Source organism: Chlorocebus sabaeus, chromosome 1 (assembly GCF_047675955.1).
Source record: "Chlorocebus sabaeus isolate Y175 chromosome 1, mChlSab1.0.hap1, whole genome shotgun sequence".
NCBI classification, from domain to species: Eukaryota; Metazoa; Chordata; class Mammalia; order Primates; family Cercopithecidae; genus Chlorocebus; species Chlorocebus sabaeus.
In genome coordinates, this window is record NC_132904.1 from 119,292,034 (window position 1) to 119,315,258 (window position 23,225).

A 23,225-nucleotide genomic window follows, 5' to 3' on the forward strand; every position below is an offset into this window, starting at 1 on the left:
GCCTCGAACTCCTGACCTCAGGTGATCCACCCGCCTCAGCCTCCCAAAGTGCTGGGATTACAGGCATGAGCCACCCTGCCTGGGCCAAATCTTGCTTTTAAAAAATGTACTTAGAATTGATGTCAAATGACTTCCACAGAACAATGGCCTCCATACCTCAGGCCCTACTCCCCTGCCCAGATTAGACTCCCCTGAAGAGCCCCCTTTTGTGCTAAGTCATTCTGTAGGAGAGGTCAAGCGCGCCAACATCAGAAAGACGGTTCAAATGGGAGAATATCCAAGTGTGCATCATTCCTTACTTGGATTCCCATTGCCTTCGTTGCATTCCTTCACTCTAGCATTTTTCTCATTTTCACAGAGACCCAAGCTGAATCCTAGCTTTTTGACAGTCACTAATTGAGTGCCATTGAACAAATTGCTTCTCTGAGTTTCAGCAGTTTGCTCATCTATAAAATGGAGTTATTTGATGGTTGTTATGGAGATTAACTTAGTCTACATATTGAGTGCCTGGGACATAACATGACCTCCATTCATGATGGTTAGCATTCTTGTGATTACTAGAAAGGAAGGTTAAAGGGATAGGAGTGTTTCATTTGTAAAAGAAGAGCAGGATGGGAGATGCAAATGAAAGGACTCTGAAGGGTTTTTGAGTAGCAGGAGGATGTGCGACTGTGGTGTCTTAGAAAGGACATGGCCTCTGAAGCTTATGGGGCCTCTATCTTTGGGCAAGTCATTTAAACCCTCTGAGTCTCAGTTTATGTATTGGTAGAATGAGGATTGGTGCTTTGTACTTCGGGGTATGGTTGTATTACATGAAGAGTCACATACATGAAAACGCTAGCACAGTGTCTGTTACAGATGAATTTAAAAAAATTTATTTAGAGATGGTGTCTCCCTGTGTTGCTCAGGCTGGTCTCCAACTCCTGGCCTCAAGCGATCCTCCTGCCTCAGCCTCCCAAAGTGCTGGGATTAGCAAATATGAGCCACTACACCCAGCCTGATAAATGTTTTTAAAATGTCGCTTTGTAAATTGGAGGACCCTTTGCTTGTGAGGCAGTTATGGCCATTACTAACATTTATTGCCTCAGTTGGTGGAAGATGCCAGGAAAGGAAACTCCAGTTCAGAGGAGAAAGCCTTTTCTCATGGAAGGAGCTGCCTGAGAGTGGAAAGGGCTTTGCAAGTGCTGAGCTTCCTGTTGTTTGCTCAAATGAAGGATGCATGATCGTCTTTCAGAAAGCGATTTCTATTGGGTGGAAGGCGGAACAGAGAGATTTGTAAAAGTTTCCAACAGGTCTAGCTCTCATCTCCTGTGTCAGAAAGAAAGGAACAAGGAAGCCTGGGGAAGGGTGGAGGCCGCACAAATGAGCTGACACTCGTTATAACAAATACCATAATGGCAAACCCTAGAGCCACTAGAGGGGTCTTGTTCATGAGGCAGAGAGGGTGGAGATTATATACTTCAGTGTTTGTGCTAGAAGGGGGTTTGGAAATTCTGGGGAAACCACTCTTGTCTCTCAAAACATAAACTGTTGTGCCCTGTAATGGGAAGGCCCAGTGGCAACCAAGTACCAGTGATCCGCAGGGGGCAGAGGCCGGGGTCCTAGGCCCCCTTTGCAATTAGGAATTCAAGATGTAAGTATGCCTTAAAATCCTTGGGCTTGCTGGGGGTTCAAAGAGCTTTGGGCTGGGAGCCAGGCCCCTTGGCTGGAGTCCCAACTCTGCCACCAACTAGCTTTATAGTTTAAGGAAAGCCATCCTAACTTCGCTGAGCCTCTGTTTCTCTCCTTCTCTCCTTCTCTTTCTTCCTGAGAGCCTTTTTCCATGGACCAGCAACACTGGCTAGGAACTTACTAGAAATTCAGAGTCCTAGGCCCCACCCTAGACTTAAATCAGAACTTGCATTTTTAACAAGCTTCCCAGGTAAATTCTAAAACTCTGAGAAGCAGGGGCTTAGATGGCTTGAATAACATTAATTTATGGCACCAGCTCTAGAGTCAGACTGCCTGGGTTCACATTCAGACTTCAGTGCTTACCAGCTGGGTAACCTTCAGTGAGTACCTGAGCATCTCTGTGTCAGGCACTGTCCTAAGCACTAAGGATGCAGAAGTAAATGAACTAAATGATATAGACGACGTCTTGGCTATTGCAGAGACAGGCAGTAAACAAGTACATGGCACATTAGGTCTAAAGTGTGTGTTTCCCACAAAGCTCGTATGTTGAAATCCTAACCCCTCAAGGTGCTGGTATTGGGAGGTGGGGCCTTGGGGACTGATTAGGTCATGAGGGCAGAGCCTTAGAAATGAAGCCCCAGAGAGCTCCCTTACCCCTTCCACCATGCGGCTGTCTATGAACAAGGAAGCAGGCCCTCACCAGACACCGAATCTGTTGTGCCTTGCTCTTGGACTTCTCAACCTCCAGAACTGTGAGGAATAAATTTCTGTTGTTTTATGTCACCCAGTCTATAGTAATTAGTTAAGCAGCCTGAACAGACAAAGATAGAAATGCATAGGAGTGAAAAAAAAGACAGTGGTAAGTGTTAGGGAGAAAATATAACAGGGCAAAGTGATAGTGACTAGGCCGAGGCCCTGGTTAGCTGGGGTGGGGGTGAGAGGGTTTCGGGAAAACGCTCACTGAGGCGGTGTTTGCACTGAAACCTGAAAGGCAAGGAGCCAGTCTTGCAGCCATCTGGGGAAAGAGCGTTCCTGGGCTAGGGAAAAACAAGCACAAAGACTCCAAGACAGAAACCACTTTGGCATCTTCAAGGGCAGAGGCTTGGGCAGAGTCAGACTGTGTGGGAAGCTGGATGCCTGGAGAGAAGGCCTCTATTCTTAGTGATAGGAAAGCACTGGGGGCAGAGCCAGCAGCAGCAAGGAGACTAGGGGGCCCGGGGTGTGTGCAGGTAAGAGGGTCTCTGCCTCCAATCTTAGGGTCAAGAGCATCAGCTCACGCTGCCTGCAGGGGAAAGAACAATGCACAATCCAGTCTATGGCTCCCCACAAAGGAACACCACACAGCGTGACCTCTTTGGCAGAGAGGGAACCTACACCTTCTCCCTTCCAGTCTCTCCTCCAGCAGGGGGAAAACTGAGATCCAGAGGTGAGTTGCTCAGCCACTTCCCAACACCGCCACACAGCCTGAGGAGGTCTCCAAATTGGCCTATAAACTATGATGTGTACTGTTTCCAGAACGAGACTGAACAATTTCACAACCGTCTCCTCCCCACCCCCACATGTCCTTTCTCCTGCTCTCTTCCTACGTCCCAGGCTCTCTGCAGCTCCTGCCCTTGCTCACCCCAGTGCAATGCCCTCAAGCGACTGCTTTCACCTCGCGGTGGGTATTCGTGCTCCACTGTGAGCGAGGTTAGGTTCCTCCACCTTCCTTACTATCTTCTCCCAAAACTTTTGTTTCACTTATTATCTGTACCAAACATTTTGGCAATGAATTCCATTCTGTCTGACTTTGTTCCCCAGTTTCTCTCCTCTGTCAATCTGCTCCCCGACCAGGCTCTCAGGTCATGCACAGCACTATGTCCACTCACAGTACCAGGCAAGGAAGTTGCGCCATAAATGAAATCTGTGTTTTCTTCTAAGATCCACCCCCAACTGAGCCCTTTGAGATCCCAGGGAAAGCAACACACACAGAAGAAATTGTTATAAAACCAAACCTAGGTCAGAAACATTTCACCTCATTCTGAGAAAAGTGACAGTTTGATTTCTTGTTGTCCGGGTGGGATTAATATCACAGCAGAAATCAGCTTTGTCTGAAACAGCTCCAACTGAACGGATGAACACATCCATCTCCAGGCCTGCCTGTCATTCGCTCCCCTGGGCTGCCCTTATTTTGGGCTCCCTACTGGGCATGTGACTTGGAATAGAGAGAAAGTCGACAAATGTGGGTTATGCTTCTTTTAGTTCAAGGCTGCTCTGCAATCCTAGAAATACCGTACCTTGCTTGGTGCCTGTTATTTTAACATCTGACAGTCTGGTTTTAGAGCAAAAACATTAACAAAAGATGACACTCAGCACCCATTTAAAAGACTTTTACAATGACTTTGACCCAGGATGACACACAGCACCAATTTAAAAGACCGAACAACTGCTTTGACCCAGGTTTGCTTTGAGATAAGCCGAGGCCCTAGAGAAGTTGTTGAAGCATCCTATGAAGAGCTGGCCAACCACTTTCTCACCTGGAGCACAGATTCCATCACTTCTGTTTCCATCCAAGCGAGGTCATCGCCACAGGGTAGCACAGGCTGGGGAACCACGAATAACTCATTTCCGAATCTGGGTTAGATTCTTGCAGCAGGGAAGGGACCTACACATTTTCCTTTCTGATCTCTCCTTGGCCAGGGTGAAAATGAGACCTAGATTCAGAGCCAGGCATCAAACAGGAAAACATGTAGTCTTGGAACACCTCTTTGGTGGCCTAATTATTTCTTCAGTTATAACTACTGAGGGTCTACTCTTCAGCAAACGTGGTTCCTATTATATGCTTTTCCTTCTGGGCATTTATTTCCCTTTTCTGAATCCTCAGGCCCAAGAGCACAGGCTGCTGCTGTCCTCACTCACAGTCTGGTTTATTTGCTGTCCACTGTGATACTCCAGCCCGACCTCGGCAAAAGGGTGTAGGCCAGCGAATCCAGAAAACTCCAAGTCCTTCGTAAGAACATCATCGTTTCAAAGACACAAGAAAGGCTTAACTGTGAAATCACTCGATGCCCACACACCCTCACCCAGCACTCACGCACCCTCACCCAGCACTCACACACCCTCACCCAGCGCCCACGCACCCTCACCCAGCGCCCACGCACCCTCACCCAGCACTCACACACCCTCACCCAGCACTCACGCACCCTCACCCAGCGCCCACGCACCCTCACCCAGCACTCACGCACCCTCCAGTCTTTCATTCCACTTGGACTGAATGTGGACCCATAACTCCTTTCTTCCTCGGTTTATAAACCTAAGTCTTTTGTGCCAATGTGCATCACCTGAGGTATAGAGCAAACCATCACATATAAAATGCAAGCTTGGAAAAGTGAGGATGTCACCTCTCTCAGGTCAGATGATTCAGGTATGAATCTTCATTTCCGTAACTTCTGTCGAATGTGCCTTAAGTACTTCCTCTTCCAAAATGTTTTTCCCCTTCCATGGGGATCTTGCGAAGACGTGCATTCTGGGTCAGTGTGTCTGGGGTGAGTGAGTCTGAGATTCTGCATTTCCAACAAGCTCCCTGGTGAAACCACTGCGGCTAGTCTGATTTTTTTTTTTTTTGACAGAGTCTTGCTCTGTTGTCCAGTCTAGAGTACAGTGGTGGAATCTCGGCTCACTGCAACCTCCATCTCCCGGGTTCACGCGATTCTCCTGCCTCAGCCTCCTGAGTAGCTGGGATTACAGGCACCCGCCATCATGCCTGGTTAATTTTTATATTTTTAGTAAAGACGGGGTTTCACCATGTTGGCCAGACTGGTCTCGAACTCCTGATCTCAAGTGATTCACCTACCTCGGCCTCCCAAAGTGCTGGAATTACAGGTGTGAGCCACTGCACCTGGCCTGAGGGTCACTCTCTGAGTAGCGAGATACTCTACTACTAGGGTGACCAATTAAATGGCTTTCTTGGGACTGTCCCAGTTTTAGTACTGAGAATCCTGCATGGGCAAACAGGATGGTTGGTCACCGTATGCATGAAACAAATCTCAAGGCTTCCCAGAGGAAACAGGCTTACCTGGCAACCATCTTTCAGGGAAAGCTCACTGATATACGCACCCGATGCAGTGGGGTGGGGACGAGACACAGAAGCCATAAACCAGCACAGAGCCCTACTGAGTGTGGTGGGGTGTGACTGCCACTCACAATGGGGCTCCTGGTCATGTGGGGCAGTAGGATGAGTAATGACTCAGGAGCCAGAAGACAGGGCTTCAAATTTTGATCTGACTAACTAGCTGTGGTAACACCAGAAAAATTTCTTAACCTCTCTGATCCTCATCTGCAAAATGAAAGCTGTCATCTGTCTCACAATGCTGTTTTGAAGATTAAATGTGCTAACACATAGACAAGCACTTAGCCTAGAAATCATATTTTAATTAATTCATTAATTATTAATTTTTTTGATTAATTTCGCTCCATCGCCCAGGCTGGAGTGCAGTGGTGTGACCTTGGCTCACTGCAACCTCTGCCTCCCAGGTTCAAGAGATTCTCCTGCCTCAGCCTCCCGAGTAGCTGGGATTACACGCATGCACCACCATGCCCGGCTAATTTTTGTATTTTTAGTAGAGATAGGGTTTCGCCATGTTGGCCAGGCTGGTCTCAAACTCCTGACCTCAGGTGATCCGCCCACCTCCGCCTCCCAGAATGCTGGAATTACAGGCGTGAGCCACCGTGCCTGGCCGAAATAATAACTTTAAAATCCCACCAAAATTTTCTGTGCTCATTGGCTGACTTATGTTTCTTCTGCTCATGCTGCCTCGGTGATACCCAGGCAGGGTTAGAGATGAGCAGGGTGAACCTGGTGAGGCAGAAGCAAAAGAGGAAAGGAGAGGAAGAGGGCCTTAAACTCCATGCATCATGGAAGGAGTTCCTGAATTGGCTAAGAGCCCATACACAACTCTTGCCATTCTCTGCAGAGGACCTAAAAGGGCCAGAGAAGGAGTCAGTCAACATTGCTGGAAGGCCTTTGACCACCAATAAGGCTAAAGTTCAAACTAAAGCTGAAAGGAGAGGCCACATGTCCTGAAAATGACTAAGTGAAAAGTGACTCAGCCACCCTTCCCCTGAAAGGAGATTGACATTTGTGCGTTCACATGTTTGTTTGCTCCCTCATTCATTCATTTGGCAAGAATCTAACACGTGCCAGCTGCTCACTGGGCTTGGTATTCCTGATAATATGACACTGTTCCCTGCTCACAGTCACCGGGAAAGACAGAGAACCCCAAACTGTACCATAACCTGCCACAAGCTACTCTAAAGGTGTGGACAAGGTGCTCTGGGGGCTCAGAGGGGCCAGCACCGCTCTGTGCCTGGAGTGTCAGGAAAGCCTCTGCAGATGAGGCGGTGGATGGGAGGAAGCTGGTCAGGGCAGAGGTGGTGAAGAGGTGGCTGGTCACAGGGGATGGAACAACAGCGTGGAGGTCTTCAAGAACAGGTGGGGGACCAGGGGACAAAGCACCACTATTAGCTTAGGCTGAGGAGAGCAAAGGCTTTCAGGAGTGGGTGCCTCACAGAGAGTTTGGGAGAGTGGGGGAGGGAGAGAGAGAGGAAAAGGGGCAATACATGAAAGATGAGCTTGACGGAGTTCAGGCTGGTCTTTGTTCTTTCTCTGTCTGTCTCATTAAGTGCCAGATCTGAGAGCAGGCCAGTTTGGCGCCAGGGGAGACAGACAGAGAGCAGGAGGAAGGTCAGGCTGAGGCAGCAGCACGTGGGGCCGGTCACCTGCATTCCTCAGGGCTTGGGAAGCTACAGGGCTCCAGGAACGGGGTGTGAGAGGCAGTGGAGCAGAGAAGGAGGCTGCGGAGAGGTGGCCTCTTTTCCCGCCTCCCCTCCTCGGGGGTGGAGTGCAGGCAAGGCGGGAGCCGGCTGCCCTTCGCTACTGGTGGGAGTGGGGTGGGGTAGAGCTCCCCCAGGGGAAGGCAGATGGGGACCAGGCCTCCGCTGAAAACCCAGACTCTGCCTGCCTGGCCCAGGACTTCATTCTGAGCGGGAATTCTAGGCTCGCAGGAATCTGGGACACCAGTTTAGCCCTCTTTAATGAGGAGAAAAATCGCACTTTACTGTTCAGGTCAGTGGGAAGAAAAAAACAAACAGATTTTTCTTCTCACCTTGAGGTTTTCCTTTCCTCCTATTTAAAAAAGAAACATAATTCAATACATCTTGAATGTGGGTGTGGGGCTCGGTGGAGTCCAGTTTTGATCAGGACAAATGACTGCCTGAAAACTGGGGGATAAGGAACTTGCAGCTCCTTGTTAGGCCAAGGTCAGGCCTCCCAGTGGCCTCCCGTCCGTTTGTGTGTCACTGTACCTATGTGACCTGGCTGCCTCGTCATGCCTACTTCCCAGATCAGTGCTGGAGAGGGCAAATTCTCTTGCGTCTGCTGTTTTGCTCTATTCGAGCTGTACTGCCTAGGATGGAATACCTTACCTCTTATGTCTCACTTTCGTATCCTGTAATATAGGGACCGTAATACCAATCTCACAGGTTGTTGTAAGAATATAAGAAATTACTTGTCTGGAAATCCCTAGCACACTGCCTGGTCCATAGGACTTGCTCAGTTAAACATCACTTAACACTGAAAACAGAAGGGAACCAACCAGTTATATGCCCAGGCTGAGGCAGCCTAAGTTGGCACAGGTACTCAGGGGCATGAGTCAAGAGGGTAGAACCCAGGAAAAGAAGACTCACAGCTGTGATATGCCAAGCGACATAGAAGGGCACCTCTTTCCTAGGGCTAAATAACACAAAAAGTTGCTCTCCTGAGCGGCTGTGGAGAGCTAGGGCACAATCTGTGAGCCTCATCTTTTTTTTTTTTTTGAGATGGTGTCTCGCCCTGTCACCCAGAGGCTGGAGCGCAGTGGCACGATCTCAACTCACTGCTGCAACCTCCGCCTCCCGGGTTCAAATGCTCCTCCTGCCTCAGCCTCCCGAGTAGCTGGGATTACAGGCGTGTGTCACCACGCCCAGCTAAGTTTTACATTATTTTAGAACAGACAGGGTTTCACCATGTTGACCACGCTGGTCTCGAACTCCTGACCTCCAGTGATCCACTCGCCTCGGCCTCCCAAAGTGCTCGGATTACAGGCATGAGCCACTGGGCCCGGCCAGAATCTGTGAGCCCGTTGTGGACCTGGAGCAGAGCAATATTGCCCAAAGGACATTAGGGACTCGCCTGTAGGGTGAGGAACCACAGTGGCCAAACCCCCAATGCTGGTGCTGATGGCCTGGTGGTCGTTGACTTCAAGCAGACCCTCCAAATACCCATGAACTGACCCTCCCCCAGAAAGGAAACTCATGATAATAACAACAGATATTCATTTACTATTTATTACATACCAAGCAGAGCGTTAAAATTCTTATGCATCACCTCATGTAATTTTCATAAAAAAAACTCTACGACATCGTTACTAGATGCAATGGCTGACGAAAACCTGAGGTTAGAGAGGTGAAATAACTTGCCCGAGGTCACACAATTTTGAAGTGGACAAGCCTGGCTTCCAGCAGGGTCTAGGGACCCCAGGGGCCGATTCTTACAGCGGTTGCTCCACGGTTGGTCTACGTGGAAGCCATGTGCGCCTTCCCTGCTGTTCCCTTGAAGAGTGATTGGAAATAATTGGAACTGTCATTGGAAGTAATGAGAAGTGACAGAGGTTGGGTTAGAAGGCTTATTGCTCTAAGTCTGAACGATCCCCACAAACCCAAGCCTAAATTTAAACAATGAAGTCACAAAGCAATTTCCCTCTTAGGGATTTCATTTTCCCTCTTTCCTCCCCCACCAAGAAAAGAAGTATGACTTGGGGCTGAGTCTCTGCTTAGTACAATGAATTTCTCCTGGAACAGAAAATTCCTCTTTGGCTTGATCCTATTCATTTTCCATGTGGAGTAATAAGATACAAACCTGGGGTGAATATATGGCCATTCTTAATTAAGAGATCCAAATTCACGGTTACACATTTTTTTCTTTCCTTTTTTCAGAAAACATCCCATGAGGGATGAGGACCTAGAGGTAGCTGTGTCACTGGCAGGTTGTGAAGAAGAATGAGACCATAACCTTCAATAGGCAAGGACACTGGGAGTCTCAATCTCTCCAGGAAGCTCCTGGCTGAATGCCAAGGATGCACTGATTAATTCTACTCCTTTCTGATGCTGATGGATGATCCATCAGCCCACCGACTGCTTATTTAGCGCGATCTCAATAATGAGCAAGTGCTGTGAGGGGCACAGGGATGTCAGACACAGCCCCTGAAGACCTGCATGAGAAGAAATACACAGCAGCCAGCACGCAATGAAGCAGCTTCCTCTTTGGGACTCCTAGAATCCTTGGTACTTTCCTCCAAAATCGCCTCCTCATGTATCTGACATTCCTTGTTTGTAAATACATCTCTCCCACTGATCTGAATTCTTAGAAGGTAGAAAGGGAGGCTTTTGTGTGATCGGGGTCTCAGAGCCCAGCTAGGGGCCTGAACTCTAGCAGGCGCACCCGCTCTGTAATTGTTTTGTGTGAGAGAGCGTGTGCCTGAAGTAGGAAATGTTACAGCTTGGATGTAAGCCCTAAAGAAGATCTTAAAAGGGACATCAGTGAGCTGCTCCTGCCATCCGTGAAATAGAACGTGCTCAGAGGCTGCTCTGTAAACACCAGGAGGTCAGCTTAGCTTAGCTTTTTCATCCTCTACAGTCTCTATGCCTTCCTCCTCCTCTTCCTCCTCTTCTTCCTCCTCCTCCTCCTCTCCTTTCTTCTCCTCTGCCACCGTTGATGACCTGAACTTTCCACATCCCCCTTGCTGCCCCTCTTACAAAAACCCTCAATATTCCACACCCACTGAGGGACTATTCTGAAGATAGTTGCCCATTTTCTCTTCTCAGTATGGGCACAAAGGAAACAGCTTTCTCCCCTGCCTGCTCTTGAAACAAAGCAGCATTCAGTCTTATCACCGCCAGGCTTTGGCTGAGGCTCCACACACAGTGACCCAACTGACTGCTGCTCACAAAATAAAGGTTTCGTTTCGGCATTTTTCCCCATTTTGGTCTGTACGGTGCCAAAGGAAATAAACTTTTATTTTTCCAGAATCCAGACATTCAGATAACCAGAACTTGAAGGGGAGGAAGGTATGGTTTGCATTTTTTCTTTAGGAAACAAGTAAGTCGGAACTGCTGAAAACAGGGCTTTAAGTAGAAAAAGCAACATATTAGGTGAGTCATACCCAATCCATAAACCTCATCATCCACAGTCTCAGGAGAGTACTAACAAGGGAAGCTCATGCATCTGACCCCAAAGCATCTGACCTCTTGAACACTAGAAGGGTCTTCTGATGTATTAGAAGGAACACTAGTAATCCATATACAATGTATGTAGAAGTAGTTCTGTTATACACAATAGTCATCCAAACACATTTCTTAACCATTGGAATGGAGTGGGGGAAGGAGATGGGTAATAAATGTTCGGCAGAACTTTCCTCTTTGGGGTTTAAAGATGAAGCCTCTGCTTCAGCCTGATCCACTCTTCTCAGTAACACAGAGCCTCGATTTCAGAATAACTGTGTGTCTCCTGGTAAGTGGAAAACACGTGGTTTTTGGAATCCAAAGTCCTGGGTTGGGATCCTAACTCAGCTGTTTACTCACAGTGTATTCTAGAGAAAGAAGCTCACTTTACTTCTCTGAGCCTCCATTTATGTATCTGTAAAATGGAGTAATAATGATACTTTCAAAGAGTGATTTGAGGTGGATAAGGTATGTTAATGTACTTCGTAAACTGCTAAACCTTGTACAAATGTTAGAAATTAATTATACTGTCATAGTATTTCTGCCCATATAATCCCCTCTCAGAGTACTACAAGTGGGCTAGTAATACATTTCATATTTCAAAATCCAACTACAAGTTCAAATCCAGGCAAGGAATCCATTAAGCTATACATTTACTAGGTGTGCTTTACATGCACATTTTGCCTTAATTTTAAAAGTAGAAGAAAATGGCCGGGGGTGGTGGCTCACGCCTGTAATCCCAGCACTTTGGGTGGCCGAGGTGGGCAGATCACTTGAGGTCAAGAATTTGAGTCCAGCATGGCCAACATGGTGAAACCCCATCTCTATTAAAAATACAAAAAATTAGCTGGACGTGGTGGTGGATGACTGTAATCCCAGCTACTCAGGAGGCTGAGGCAGGAGAATCGCTTGAACTTGGGAGGCGGAGGTTGCAGTGAGTGGAGATTGCACCACTGCGCTCTAGCCTAGGTGACAGAGCAAGACTCTGTCTCAAAAAAAAAAAAAAAAAAAAAAAAAAAAAAGCTTATGCTTACAAATAATTTTACACCATAGCTCCTCTGCACTGATGTCTATCCTGGGTGTCCATGCTTGAGGCTGTTCTGTAGGTAACCCTGCTTAAGATGAGGTCATTTTGGTGAGTATTTCAGTTACTGAACTTCCTGGGTGGGGGGATCGGGCCACCACCCTGAATCTGAATGGTGCTCCCTGGCTAACAGTGCCACAGGGCAGGTCCAGGATGGAGGCTACTACTGTTCTCTTCCAATTAGTTCGTTGACTCTTCTTGGTTTATCATCATTTGCTACCAATTGCCATGAGTGAACAGTGCCTGAAAAAATCAATAAGCATGGTGACACCCATCTGTTCCTGATCACAACCACATCTGGACCAGCCAGAAAATTCTCAGAATTAAAAAAACTCAGAGACTGTTAGTGGTATAAGGAAACTTAGAGATAACCTTAATCTCATATTTTCATTTTACAAAGGAGAAAACTAAGGCTTAGAGTGGTATGATTTTCCTAGGCTCACCCAGAAAAATTATTAAGGAGCTAAAGCTATTGATTTCCAGTCCTGTTCCTTGTACACATACACCCACATCTTTGGGACTTTGCATATTAATTCCATTCTCCTGAATACACCAGACATACATGACACTGCAGAGTTCCTAGGACTTCCAATTACATTGACTAAATTGAAATGTTATGACGCCTGCCTGATTTTTCAGGCAATTTCTCATATAATAAAAACCAATGCCAATTATTCAGCATTTAGCTCACTTAACTGAAGCATCACAAGAGCAGCTGTGATCTTGAAGCTTAAGTACATGAGCTGAAAAAGAAGTAGAGACATTTTTCTATTTCAAAAACGTGTAATAGGACATGGAATTAGGGTTCCAGTCTTGGCCCTTTTACCAAGCTAGCTGTATAACCTTCGCCAAACCTCTCTCTGAACGTTGGTTTCTTCATGCTAAAAGAAGGGGTAAGTTTAGATCAAAGATTAACTTGGGTTCCAAGGAAAGGTATCAGGAGGTCTCAATGAGGTCTTAAATATTATTGGCAAATTTGAAGTATACATGTCTTTTTCTAAGAAGTGGTTTTGTGATTTTCATCAGATTCTAAAAAGGGTCTGGGACTCAAATATTTAAGAACCATTGATTTAAGTAGTCTCTTAGTTTTCCTCCAGTTCTGTCAATCTTTGACTCTACCTTCAAAAAACATCCCTCACCATTAGATACATTCATGAACTAATACTCATGTGTACCCTGCCCAGATGAGAAAAAGACAAAAATAGGATGTGACTAGATTTAAGCCTACAGGGAATATATCATTATTATGACCATCACCATTAACGTGGGAAGATGAGGGTAGGACATGGAATCCTACTGAGACTTGTCATTATCTTACAGACCAATGGACTATGCATTCATGCCTTCTTCAAACTCACTTTCTGTGAAACCAAGCTCCTTCCCCATCCTGGCAGAAGTTTCAACAGAGAAGTCTTATTTTTAATCTGGCACTAGCACACACAAGATAACAAAATAAATTTGTATGACAAATATATTATCTGGTCCCTGTCCCTGTAATGTTCTTTGTAGAATTTTTTAAAAATAGGACTGGTCCTATTTGCATTAATAGACAAGGAAGCTCAAAGCAAGCGGAATTAGAACTGGGCTCCTCGCTATTGGGTTATCCCCCGGTCAAAGTTTAGTGATCTTCCAAATTTTTCACTTCTCTTGACCTTAAACATTTCAAATATTTAAAAAATCCAATTATCTCTTAACAAATAGTTCCCAAGTGTTTATGCAAGGTACTGAACATGGTTCACAGGTGAATGAGACACTGTCCTTGTCTTCACGAAGCTTCCATTCTAATGGGGTGTTAGATAAGCATTTGGAACAACATAATACAACGTGTCATAAGAGGAAGGCTGTTGGGACTCAAAGGTCCAATAGACAGCTCAAAAAAAAAAAGTATATTCAGCTGGTGATAACATGGACAGGTGTATGGAGAAAGTGGCATTTGAGGTGAGACTTGGGGAATGAACATGATTTTGATCTGCAGGGGCAGGAAATAAGGAGGCAGTCTTGGTGGGGGGATTATCATAAACAAAAGTGTAGAATTAGAAAGAAGCATGGGACGTGTTTTGGGCGCATGAAGTAATTCAGGTTCCCTACTGAGTATCTGGGGGTGAGGAGAGGAAGAGCTGTGAATGACATGTAAAGTCTTTGATGTCAGAATGAAGTGTTTGTACTCAACACTAAAAGCAATGAGACTACTAAAGTTTTTTGGAAGAAAGGAGAAAAACCATAGAATTACAGAAATTTTGAATTTAACATTCCCCCACCCCTATGCCCATTGTAGAGATAAGGGAGTCAGAACAAGAACCTGGAGAGGTTGCCAGACTCTTAAGTCCCAGCTTCGTGCATTCTACCAGCGGCCTCACAGGGTTACTTGGGTAGCAGGGTGCAGAATGGAGGAGAGAGGACAGGCAGGGCAGGAATGTGGCAGCTGCTATAGTCATCAAGGAGAGAAGTTAAGGTGGCACAGTGAGGACCGGAACGTTGGGGGAGTGGGGCAGGATAGCGGGTCAGAAGAGGGGCTGAGCCGGAGCCCCTTCTCTCTTCTCCTTGGGGCTCCGAGCACTACCTGTTCATTCACATCAGAGAGGCGGGTTATTTGACCTCACTCATTGGAAGGTCCAGGAGGCACGGAGACAACTGGCCCACAGTTCAGACGATGAAGACTCTCCACCCTCCCAGCCCTTGTCTGATACTCTGCAATCATTAGAAAAAGATACGCCAAAAATCATGCCAGCCATGATCAGAGGCAGCCCTGGAACTGCCCCTTTAAAGGACCAGTATGATGATTTCAGGACTCAGACAACTTGGTGTGTTTTCTTTCTGGCTTTGCTGAACAGTGTCCAAGCATTCCATGGCTCCAAACCACTTCTTAAACAAGGACAGGTGCTCGAAAAGTGTGACTTTTGTTTCCCTTTCCCAGACCTCTCTCCTGTAGGTCACGCTGACATCTTACATTCCATGAAGAGGATGGTGAGATCAAAGAGCCAGCCAGGTGTGGTAGAGGGTAAGCGCTTTGAGGATCTCTGCAGCCACAGGAGGCTGGAAAGCAATGCGCTTTAGTAAGCTCTCTCTAGAGGCAGGTAGCCTGCACCCAAATTCCATCTCTCCTAATTATGAGTGTGTGGCCTTGAGCAAGTTACCTGGCCTTTTTACACCTTGGTTTCTTCATCTGTAACATGAGGGTAGCCAACAGGGATGGCTGGGCAGTCAATAGGCTTGGTGTGAAGAACAAATGAGTTACCAAGATAGTACATGTAAAGTGTTCAGTATAACAAGGACTATTAGCTGTTTTTAATAACACAGCTCTGAAGTTTCATTCAACTGAGTATCTGGTGATTGGTAACTTAGTGGTAGAGTCCAGTAAAGGAAACAAACGTGCCATCCAGCTGCGCCAGATGTGCACAGGAACAGTATTGCAATATTTGGCTAATGTCTAAAGGAGTTTAGAAAATAACCCCTCCCCATCTGCCCTATTTGAGCAATACTTTGGCTTAGCCCACCTCTTTCATTTCTCTAACTTGAGTGATTATCAGCCTGAGGCTGGCCTAGATGGGTATGCACATAGTTTAGTTGGTTTGTAAAGTTTCAAAAAAGACAGAGCACTCTAGCCACGTATTTCAGGGTTTGGTGGTTCTTCTAGACACCAGCCTCCTTCAAACCTCTGGTGTTGTAGGCTAGAAGGGACTTAGGAACCATCTAATATTTTCTTTCCAGAGCTAAAGCCATAGAAGCCCTGGATAAGGAGTAAGTTGTCTGAGGCCACCCAGCTAGTCAGTTTAAAACCAGGACTAGTTCTCCCGTGGCCTGGTGTTCAGGGTAGTGCTCACTCTTGACCACACCTGGCTGGCTCTTTGATTTTCGGATCTCCAGCTAACTGTTGGGCCTGTCTCCAGTGGATCCCACGCTTCAGGGTGCATAGTATGATATGCCCTTGGCTCTCCGTGCCTGCCTTTCCTGCCGTGGCCCCTCAGATATTCCCAGTCCCTCCTGTGGGCTCCTACCACCCACATCCCTGATGTCCTCTCCTGCAAACCTGCCTCTGCCTAAGGGCCTCTGAGGCCCTGAGAATCCTGCCTGGGGGACCCCAGGAAGGGACGCTCAGGAGGACTCTTCCCTTTGCTCCGGAGCCTGTTTCAGGAAAAAGTGGTGCTTGCTCATTTTCCTCTGTTCTGGCTCCTCTGCTCCGTTTTTTCCAAGTCGTCTTCACTCTCTGTGCTCCGTCTCCCCCAGCCTTGCCCTTCTGTTTCACATTTCTGTTCTCCTCTTTTTCTCTCTCCTTCCCGACCCGTACCCTTTCCCCTTTTCCTTCCTTCCCTGGGTCACTTGGGGCATTTGCATCTTCCTGGTGCTCCTTGGGCCCTGCCCTTTTTCCCTCTCCCCCTTCCTCTCCCACCCTGCCTGTCCCCGACTCTGCTCACCCTTTAACACATCTGTTTCTAATCTGAGCCTCGGAGGCGCCTGTTTGAGACAACAACAAAAAACCCCCACCCTCAGGAACCTGGCACAAAAATTCCTGGATAAACCTTCCCTCCACCAATTCTCTACTTTTCCCAGATACACCAGAAACTAAACACCGCCCTAAAGAGGACCCTGCACATCAAACGATTCCCCAAGTCTGTTCAAGGGCCCAGATGTGCGAGACAATCTCCATGGCCGACTGGGCGGCCCTCGGTTGCCAGATGTGCTCCTCCGTGGCCAGGAGGCAGGGACGGAAAAGCCGGCTCGCTCCAGGGGCTGCAGGGACACTCGGTCAGAAGCAGCGTCTTTCCCGGACGCAGGGCTGCGTTTGCCCACGGCCATCCAAACTCCCGCCCTCCCAGAGGCACTCACCTAGCAAGAGGAGGAGGAGGAGGGACATCCCGATTCCCGGACGCGGGAGCTTCCCCGCTCAGCCGCTGCCTGGCTCCGGGGCGGCCGGGCGCCTCCGACGGACCTCGGGCGAGCTGGGCGCGGCGCCTCGGGGTGCGCGCTGGGTGGCTGCAGCCATGTGCCGGGCGGAAGCCGGCCCCGCGCCCCGCGCCCCCGGGAGCAGATGGGCTCCCGGCGCTCGCCCCACCAGCTCGCGCCGGGACAGGAGCCGGGACCAGGGTCAGGAAGGGAAACGCGAGGCGGAAAGGCGCTACCGCTTCGTGGAACACTTTTCCCTGTTTGGAAAGAAAAAGGAGTGAAGAAAGAGAGAGGGGGAAAAAAATTCAGCTGGAACCACATGGTTGCCTCCTACCGCAGCCCCTCCCTCGCTGTCTCGCTGTTCCCTCCTTCCCTCCCTCCCTCCCGCGCAGCGTTTGGGGTTAGCGGTGGGGGCCGGTCGGGGAGAAGCGTGAGCTGACCGGGCAGGGAGGGCCAGGGGAGACTTGGGGCCGTGCAGAGGCGGGTGGGTTAAGAGGCGCCGGGCGTAGGATTGATTCTGTGCAGGGGGCATTGGTGACACCTCGGCTGAGAGCCCGTGGACGAGGCCTTGTCCGTTCGTAGAGCTCTGCTCTCACTTTGTCCTCTCCACTTCTCTCTCGCTTCTTTTTGACTCTCGTTTCTCTCTGCTTCCCTGTGTCTCACAAATCTGACCTTTCTCTCTTCCACCTCTTCGTCTCCAGGTCTCCTTATTTGCATTCCTGCCTCTCCCTCCTCGTCTCCTCATGCCCTCTCCCCTCCGTACTCTGCCCTCTTCTCGCCTCTCCTCTCCCTCCCCGTCTGGTTCTGTTAGTGTGAAGCCACCAGACTGACCAGGCCGATAGGCAGCGAAGGCAGCCAGCGCCCGGCCGGCCAGTGCTCTTCCCACCGACTGCCTAATGTGGCACCTGGCGACCCCCCTTGGCCTGGCTTTCCTGGGGCCTTTAGTGTTCGCTCGCTTTCTGCTGTCGGTATTTGCAGCAGAGCTCCTTCAGATCCCGAAAAGAGCTAAGCTAGCCAGCACCCAGGGGAAGGGGACCCACGGCTCCGTGGAAAGAGGTCTATTGAGATGCTTTGCAGCAAAGTGCTCTGCACGTGGCCCTGGCCAAAATGTGCACCACCCCCTTTCAGAAAGAACAGCAGGCAGAGGGAGCAGAATGCCCCTGGCTCCGGGAACCCGGCCCAGGAGGCTCGCGGAGGGCAGGAGGCTGGCGGCCGGACTGGGGCGGACGGTGGGTTCCGCGGAACCGAGCAGCCCAGCCCCAGGGTCGGCCCCTGGGAGTCTGCCCTTCACTACCCTGCTGCTCAGCGGCAGCGGGAGGCGGCGAGACCAGGAAAGGCTGCCTGGACCTCCTGCCCCGACCTTGTGCCCAGGGCCTCTCAGAAACTCTGGTCCCTGTCTCTGAATGTCCCTGGAGGGTTTCTCCCTCAGCTGCCCGGAGGCATGAGGACGCAATCGCTCACCTTCGGCCTCGCCTGAGCCCAAGGTGGAAGCTGGGGCCAGCGCTCTTGAGAAGAAAGATGAACCCCGCCAGGGCCGGTGGGCTGCCGAGTCACACATGTGCAATGAGATGCAAATGTGTAATGAAAACCCGTCCCATTTCGCAGACTAGGAAAGCAAAGGCCTGGAGAGGTTATGGAAGTTTCACAAGGTCACTCAGAGGATTTGCAAAAGCAGGGGCTGTTCCTGGGGCTTGCGGATCAGCTGGAGCGTTGCTTTAGAAGAATTGCAGCATTTTCCACTCCCTCACCCCTTCAATACCGATGTGTTAGGCATCCACACTGTGCCAGGTGCTTCACCTAAAAATGTTTAGGTGTGGGAAAAAAAGAAAAAGAAAAAGTGTAGGTGTGAGGGCACAAAGTGAGTAGAACTTGGAAGCTGACATTTGAAAAAATCTGGAAGGAGTATGTCATGAACACCAGCTATGGACCCAGAATCATATTATTGACTTTTTGTATCATTCTTTCTTATTATACTGCTAAGGGATAGTCATTGAAAAAAAATCACCATCCCTTAGCATAAATAGGAAGACAAGGAAGCTATAACTTAGGCCTAAGTATCTTGCCCCAGATCACAAAATATTAAAATGCTTCTATTCCAATATTAATATTCTAATATTTAAAAATATTATTTTTTATATTGAGAGGTGTTTAAAAGGTCTCTGACTCCGAAGTAACTTTATTTTCCATTTTATACTAATTGTCTAACAGGGGAAATAGATACATTCACAACTATAATTTGTAAATGAATATATTGAAAAAAGCCGCCACTCTTTTTTTTTTTTTTTTTTTTTTGAGACAGAGCCTCACTCTTACCCAGGTTTGCTGCAACCTCCGCCTCCTGGGCACAAGTGATCCTCCCACCTCAGCCTTCCAAATAGCTGAGACTACAGGCTCACACCATCATGCACGGCTAATATTTGTATTTTTTGTGGAGACTGGGTTTCGCTGTGTTGCCCAGGCTGGTCTCAAACTCCTGGGCTCAAGCAATTCACCTGACTCGGCCTCCCAAAGTGCTGGGATTACAGGCATGAGCCATCCTCAGCCAAAACCAGTAATTCTTAAAGGCTGGAGAAAGTGGCAGAAAAACTACATACAGAAGGTAACTTTTTTGTTGTTTCTGCTTTATAATTAAATTTTTTTTTGACATTTCGGGCTTACAAAAAAGTTGAAAAATAGTACAAAAATTCTTCACCCAGATTCCCCCTTTTTATTTCCCTCTAGAGGTGGGGTTTTTGCACAAGTTTTAAAGCCCCACCTCCACCCCACCACTGCTCAAGGCCTTTCTGGAGAACTTGGTACTGTCCGTGCTGTTTATTGATTGAGGGCTGGTGTGCGCATGAAGACACATGTGTGTGGGTGTAGGCAGATAAGTGTTTAAACCCAGTTGCTCAAGCCGAAGGTAGCAGGCGCCTTCGGCTCTAGGTCATTAGTCACCAGCACAGGAAATGATTAGACTGAGATTGGGTCACACACACTCAAATTTTCCCAATCCCAAGTCTTGTAGCCTGTATTACACATATTTTTTGGAGGAGGATCTTTGGGTCCCTGAAGATGTCTGTCTCTAAATCTGAAACCTCTTTTCTATTGTCATGGGTCTGTGGGCAGGAAGAGCAGAGAGAGAGTGCTTCTAGGGTGGTTTGTAACTCACATCCCATCCCTACAAGTGCTGGGACCCACTCTGGGCTGGGTGTCTCGGAGGATCCAAAGAGTATGAGATAGTCCTTACCCTGAATGGACCTCTCAGTTCAGCGGGAGAAAAAACACCAACATGGGAAATGTTTCAACAACAATACAAGAACGTTAGATAGTTAAATGCCAGGGTACGTTATCCTGACGATAAAAAACAGTGGGAACTCCAAGAAAGGAAGGAGCACCTTAGGCTGGGGTGATTGCGGAGGAGGGCAATGATGGCACCAGCCCTTGGGAGATGAACAGAATTTCATTAGAAGAGAGGCGCTGGGGAGGGCCAGGAGCGGGGGAGTTCCTGGACAAAGACATGGAGTTAGGAATAGCATATTGACGGGCCTTGAATGAAATGAAATGCTTGAAATAAAAATGGTTGTTGAAGCAAAATGCCCTGGGGGGCAAAATTGTGACAAGTTCTGAACGTGAGGCAAAGGATTCTAGAACTCGTTATGCAGTGTCTTCTCCAGGCTCTTTGAAACAAATTTAAGAAAAATCACCTTGATGAGAACCATATTTCAGGAAGTGGAAATTGGCTGCTTCTGCCCAGAGGTGACTCCAAGGATTGGCCAGGGTGGAGAACTTTCGCGACCCTTTCGTATCTATCAAGCTGCCTTTGTCGTGGAGTGATATACATATGCAGCTTCAAGACACTCCCTTGTCCTTCTGGGGCGCCGAAGAGTACCACCTTAAACCTCTCCCTTACAGGAATTCTAGAGCCATCAACAGGAGCGTATGATGCTTTGGAAAAGAAACCTGAAGGACAGGAACGGTTTAGGACCTATTGCGTTAAATAGGCAGGTAAGACGAGGGTAGTGAAACAATGTAGAAGACATTGGGAAGAAAGATTAGATAGGGTTAAGTACACAGCAATCATTGTGGGTGAAAGAAGTGGAAGAGAAAAGAGGCACCAAATCTGAGTATAAATGACATACATTGTTACACATGCCAAGATTGATACCGACCATTTTTCTACTCCCTGGTATATTCCAGAGATTATAAGCATGATTAATAGGAATCACAATATCGTATTACAATGAAGAAACTAAGGTTTAACAAGATTAAATACATTGCATATCATCCCATGGTTAGTAAATGATTGAAGCAGGGTATAAAGTCAGGAGATTCAAACTTTTACACCTCACTGTCTTTTGATAGTACTGCTGACAAACTAGGGAAGTTGAGTGAATTAGCTTGTCAGGAATAGAATGATAAATTACCCAATTACTTGGAGACATGGTAACTGAAGAGCTGATAAATGATCATCCCTCCATCCATCCCTCCATCCATCTTTCTATTCTTTCTTTCAATCAATAATTCAGCAAATCGTTGTTAAACACCCACAATACACCAAACACTGGAAAATCAATGGTGAATACAGGAAAAGTTGTTCTTGTCCTGCAGAAGCTTCTGGTGAGTTAAGGGAAATGAACAACCAATAAGCAATTACAACGTGGAGTGAGAAATGCTGTGCTCGGGAAAGGGCAGAGTGCTATGGAGATCACAGCAGGACCCTACACCTAGTGTAGGAGATGCCAAAAAGACATCCCGGGAGAAAAGTGCTGTGAACTGAGGGGGGGATGGAGACCTGTGCTCTTCTCTCATCTCATACCTGGCAACCAGGGACCATGTGTTTGTTTTTTTTTTTTTTTTGAGACAGAGTTTTGCTTTGTTGCCCAGGCTGGAGTACAGTGGCACAATCTCGGCTCACTGCAACCTCTGCTTGATGGGTTCAAGCAATTCTTGTGCCTCAGCCTCCTGAGTAGCTGGGATTACAGGCGCCTGCCACCATGCCCGGCTGATTTTTTGTATTTTAGTAGAGACGGGGTTGCACCATGTTGCCCAGGCTGGGCTTGAACTCCTGAGCTCAGGCAATCTGCCTGTCTTGGTCTCCCAAAGTGCTAGGATTACAGGCATGAGCCACTGCCCCTGGCCATGGTCCATGTCTTTTAATCTTTCTGAGGTCCAGAATCCACCTTTTGAGGTCCAGGCCCAACCTTACAGATGATGATACAAGCTCGTGAGGACACTTAGGAGAAGGCAGCTGTGGAATGATGGAAAGAGTTCTGGGTGAAAAGGCAGCAAGTCTGGGCTTCCAGTAGTTCTGAATAGGCCCCTTGACTTCACTGAGCCTTTCTTTCTTCTGAGCCCAGGACCTGGGGATGAAGAAATGGAGTTACAATAAGAGGAGGTGCCTGCTGCCGTGTCTCACACATAGGAGGCTCAGAAAATATTTGTTCCAACTAAAACTAAAGTTGAGTTCATAGGATTCTATTCCCTGCAGTAAAAGAGCCAATTTCTGTCTCATTTCCTTTTTTCTATTAAAACAAGGTTATCCTTATATATTCTTTCCTGTCCTGCAAGGATGCTTCTTGGCTTGGCTATTCAGTGTGTTATTTCTCTTATGGCTGGACAGTAAGAGGTCCCAGCTGGCTTTCAGGGCCTTGACTGGGCAACTTTTTTGAAGACTGTGACTGAGAACGCTGTGTGCTAATAGAGGGGAAGGCACACGTTGTACAGTGACAGTCCCAAGCACTGATCTATGTGGTCGACTGAGGAGGCAGGGACTTTGTGGGGTTGATGTTTCCTGCAGGACATTTGATGATGAAGAAAAGATCTCAGCCTCCATCTTCCCGCCAGCACTCAGGATGAATAGAGGGATCCCTCCAGCCCAGCAGGCCTTCCAGGAGGGCCAGTGGAAGAGTAAAGAGCCAAGACAAAAAGCAGAGAAGGTGTCTGTAGCTGCTGCGGAGCCTAAGGCATTACAGTAGGATGTTGCTGAGTGAACCAGCTTCATGCCTGGCCTCAGCTAGGTCTGGGCTTTTCCAGTTTCTCCCACGTGTTACTTTTAATTCCTGCTAAAGTTACCCCGGCAGAGGTGGTTCTGGAGGAAGACAGGCTGATTGTGAATTCAGGCCACTCTCCTGTCTGTGCCTAACTTGGGTGTATTTCTTAACCTCAGCCTACGTTGTTTCATCTGTAAGATTTCTCATATGGTTGTTGAGAAGATAACCGGAGACTCTATAAAGAAAACACCTAGTAATCTCAGCACTTTAGGAGGCCAAGGTGGGTGGATCATGAGGTCAGGAGATCGAGACCATCCTGGCTAACA

At 47.9% G+C, this 23,225-nt stretch overlaps 1 protein-coding gene across 1 annotated transcript in view; it reads right to left on the reverse strand.

Annotated features, from left to right (window-relative positions):
- The window catches only part of CLMP (CXADR like membrane protein), a 117,976-nt gene extending 100,733 nt beyond the window's left edge, over positions 1-17,243 (reverse strand). The window contains exon 1 of the mRNA XM_073021865.1: positions 16,874-17,243. Within this exon, the coding sequence (XP_072877966.1) occupies positions 16,874-16,901 (28 nt within the window). The 5' untranslated portion in view covers positions 16,902-17,243. The remainder of the gene's footprint in view (positions 1-16,873) is intronic.
- Positions 17,244-23,225: the final 5,982 nt, after the last annotated feature.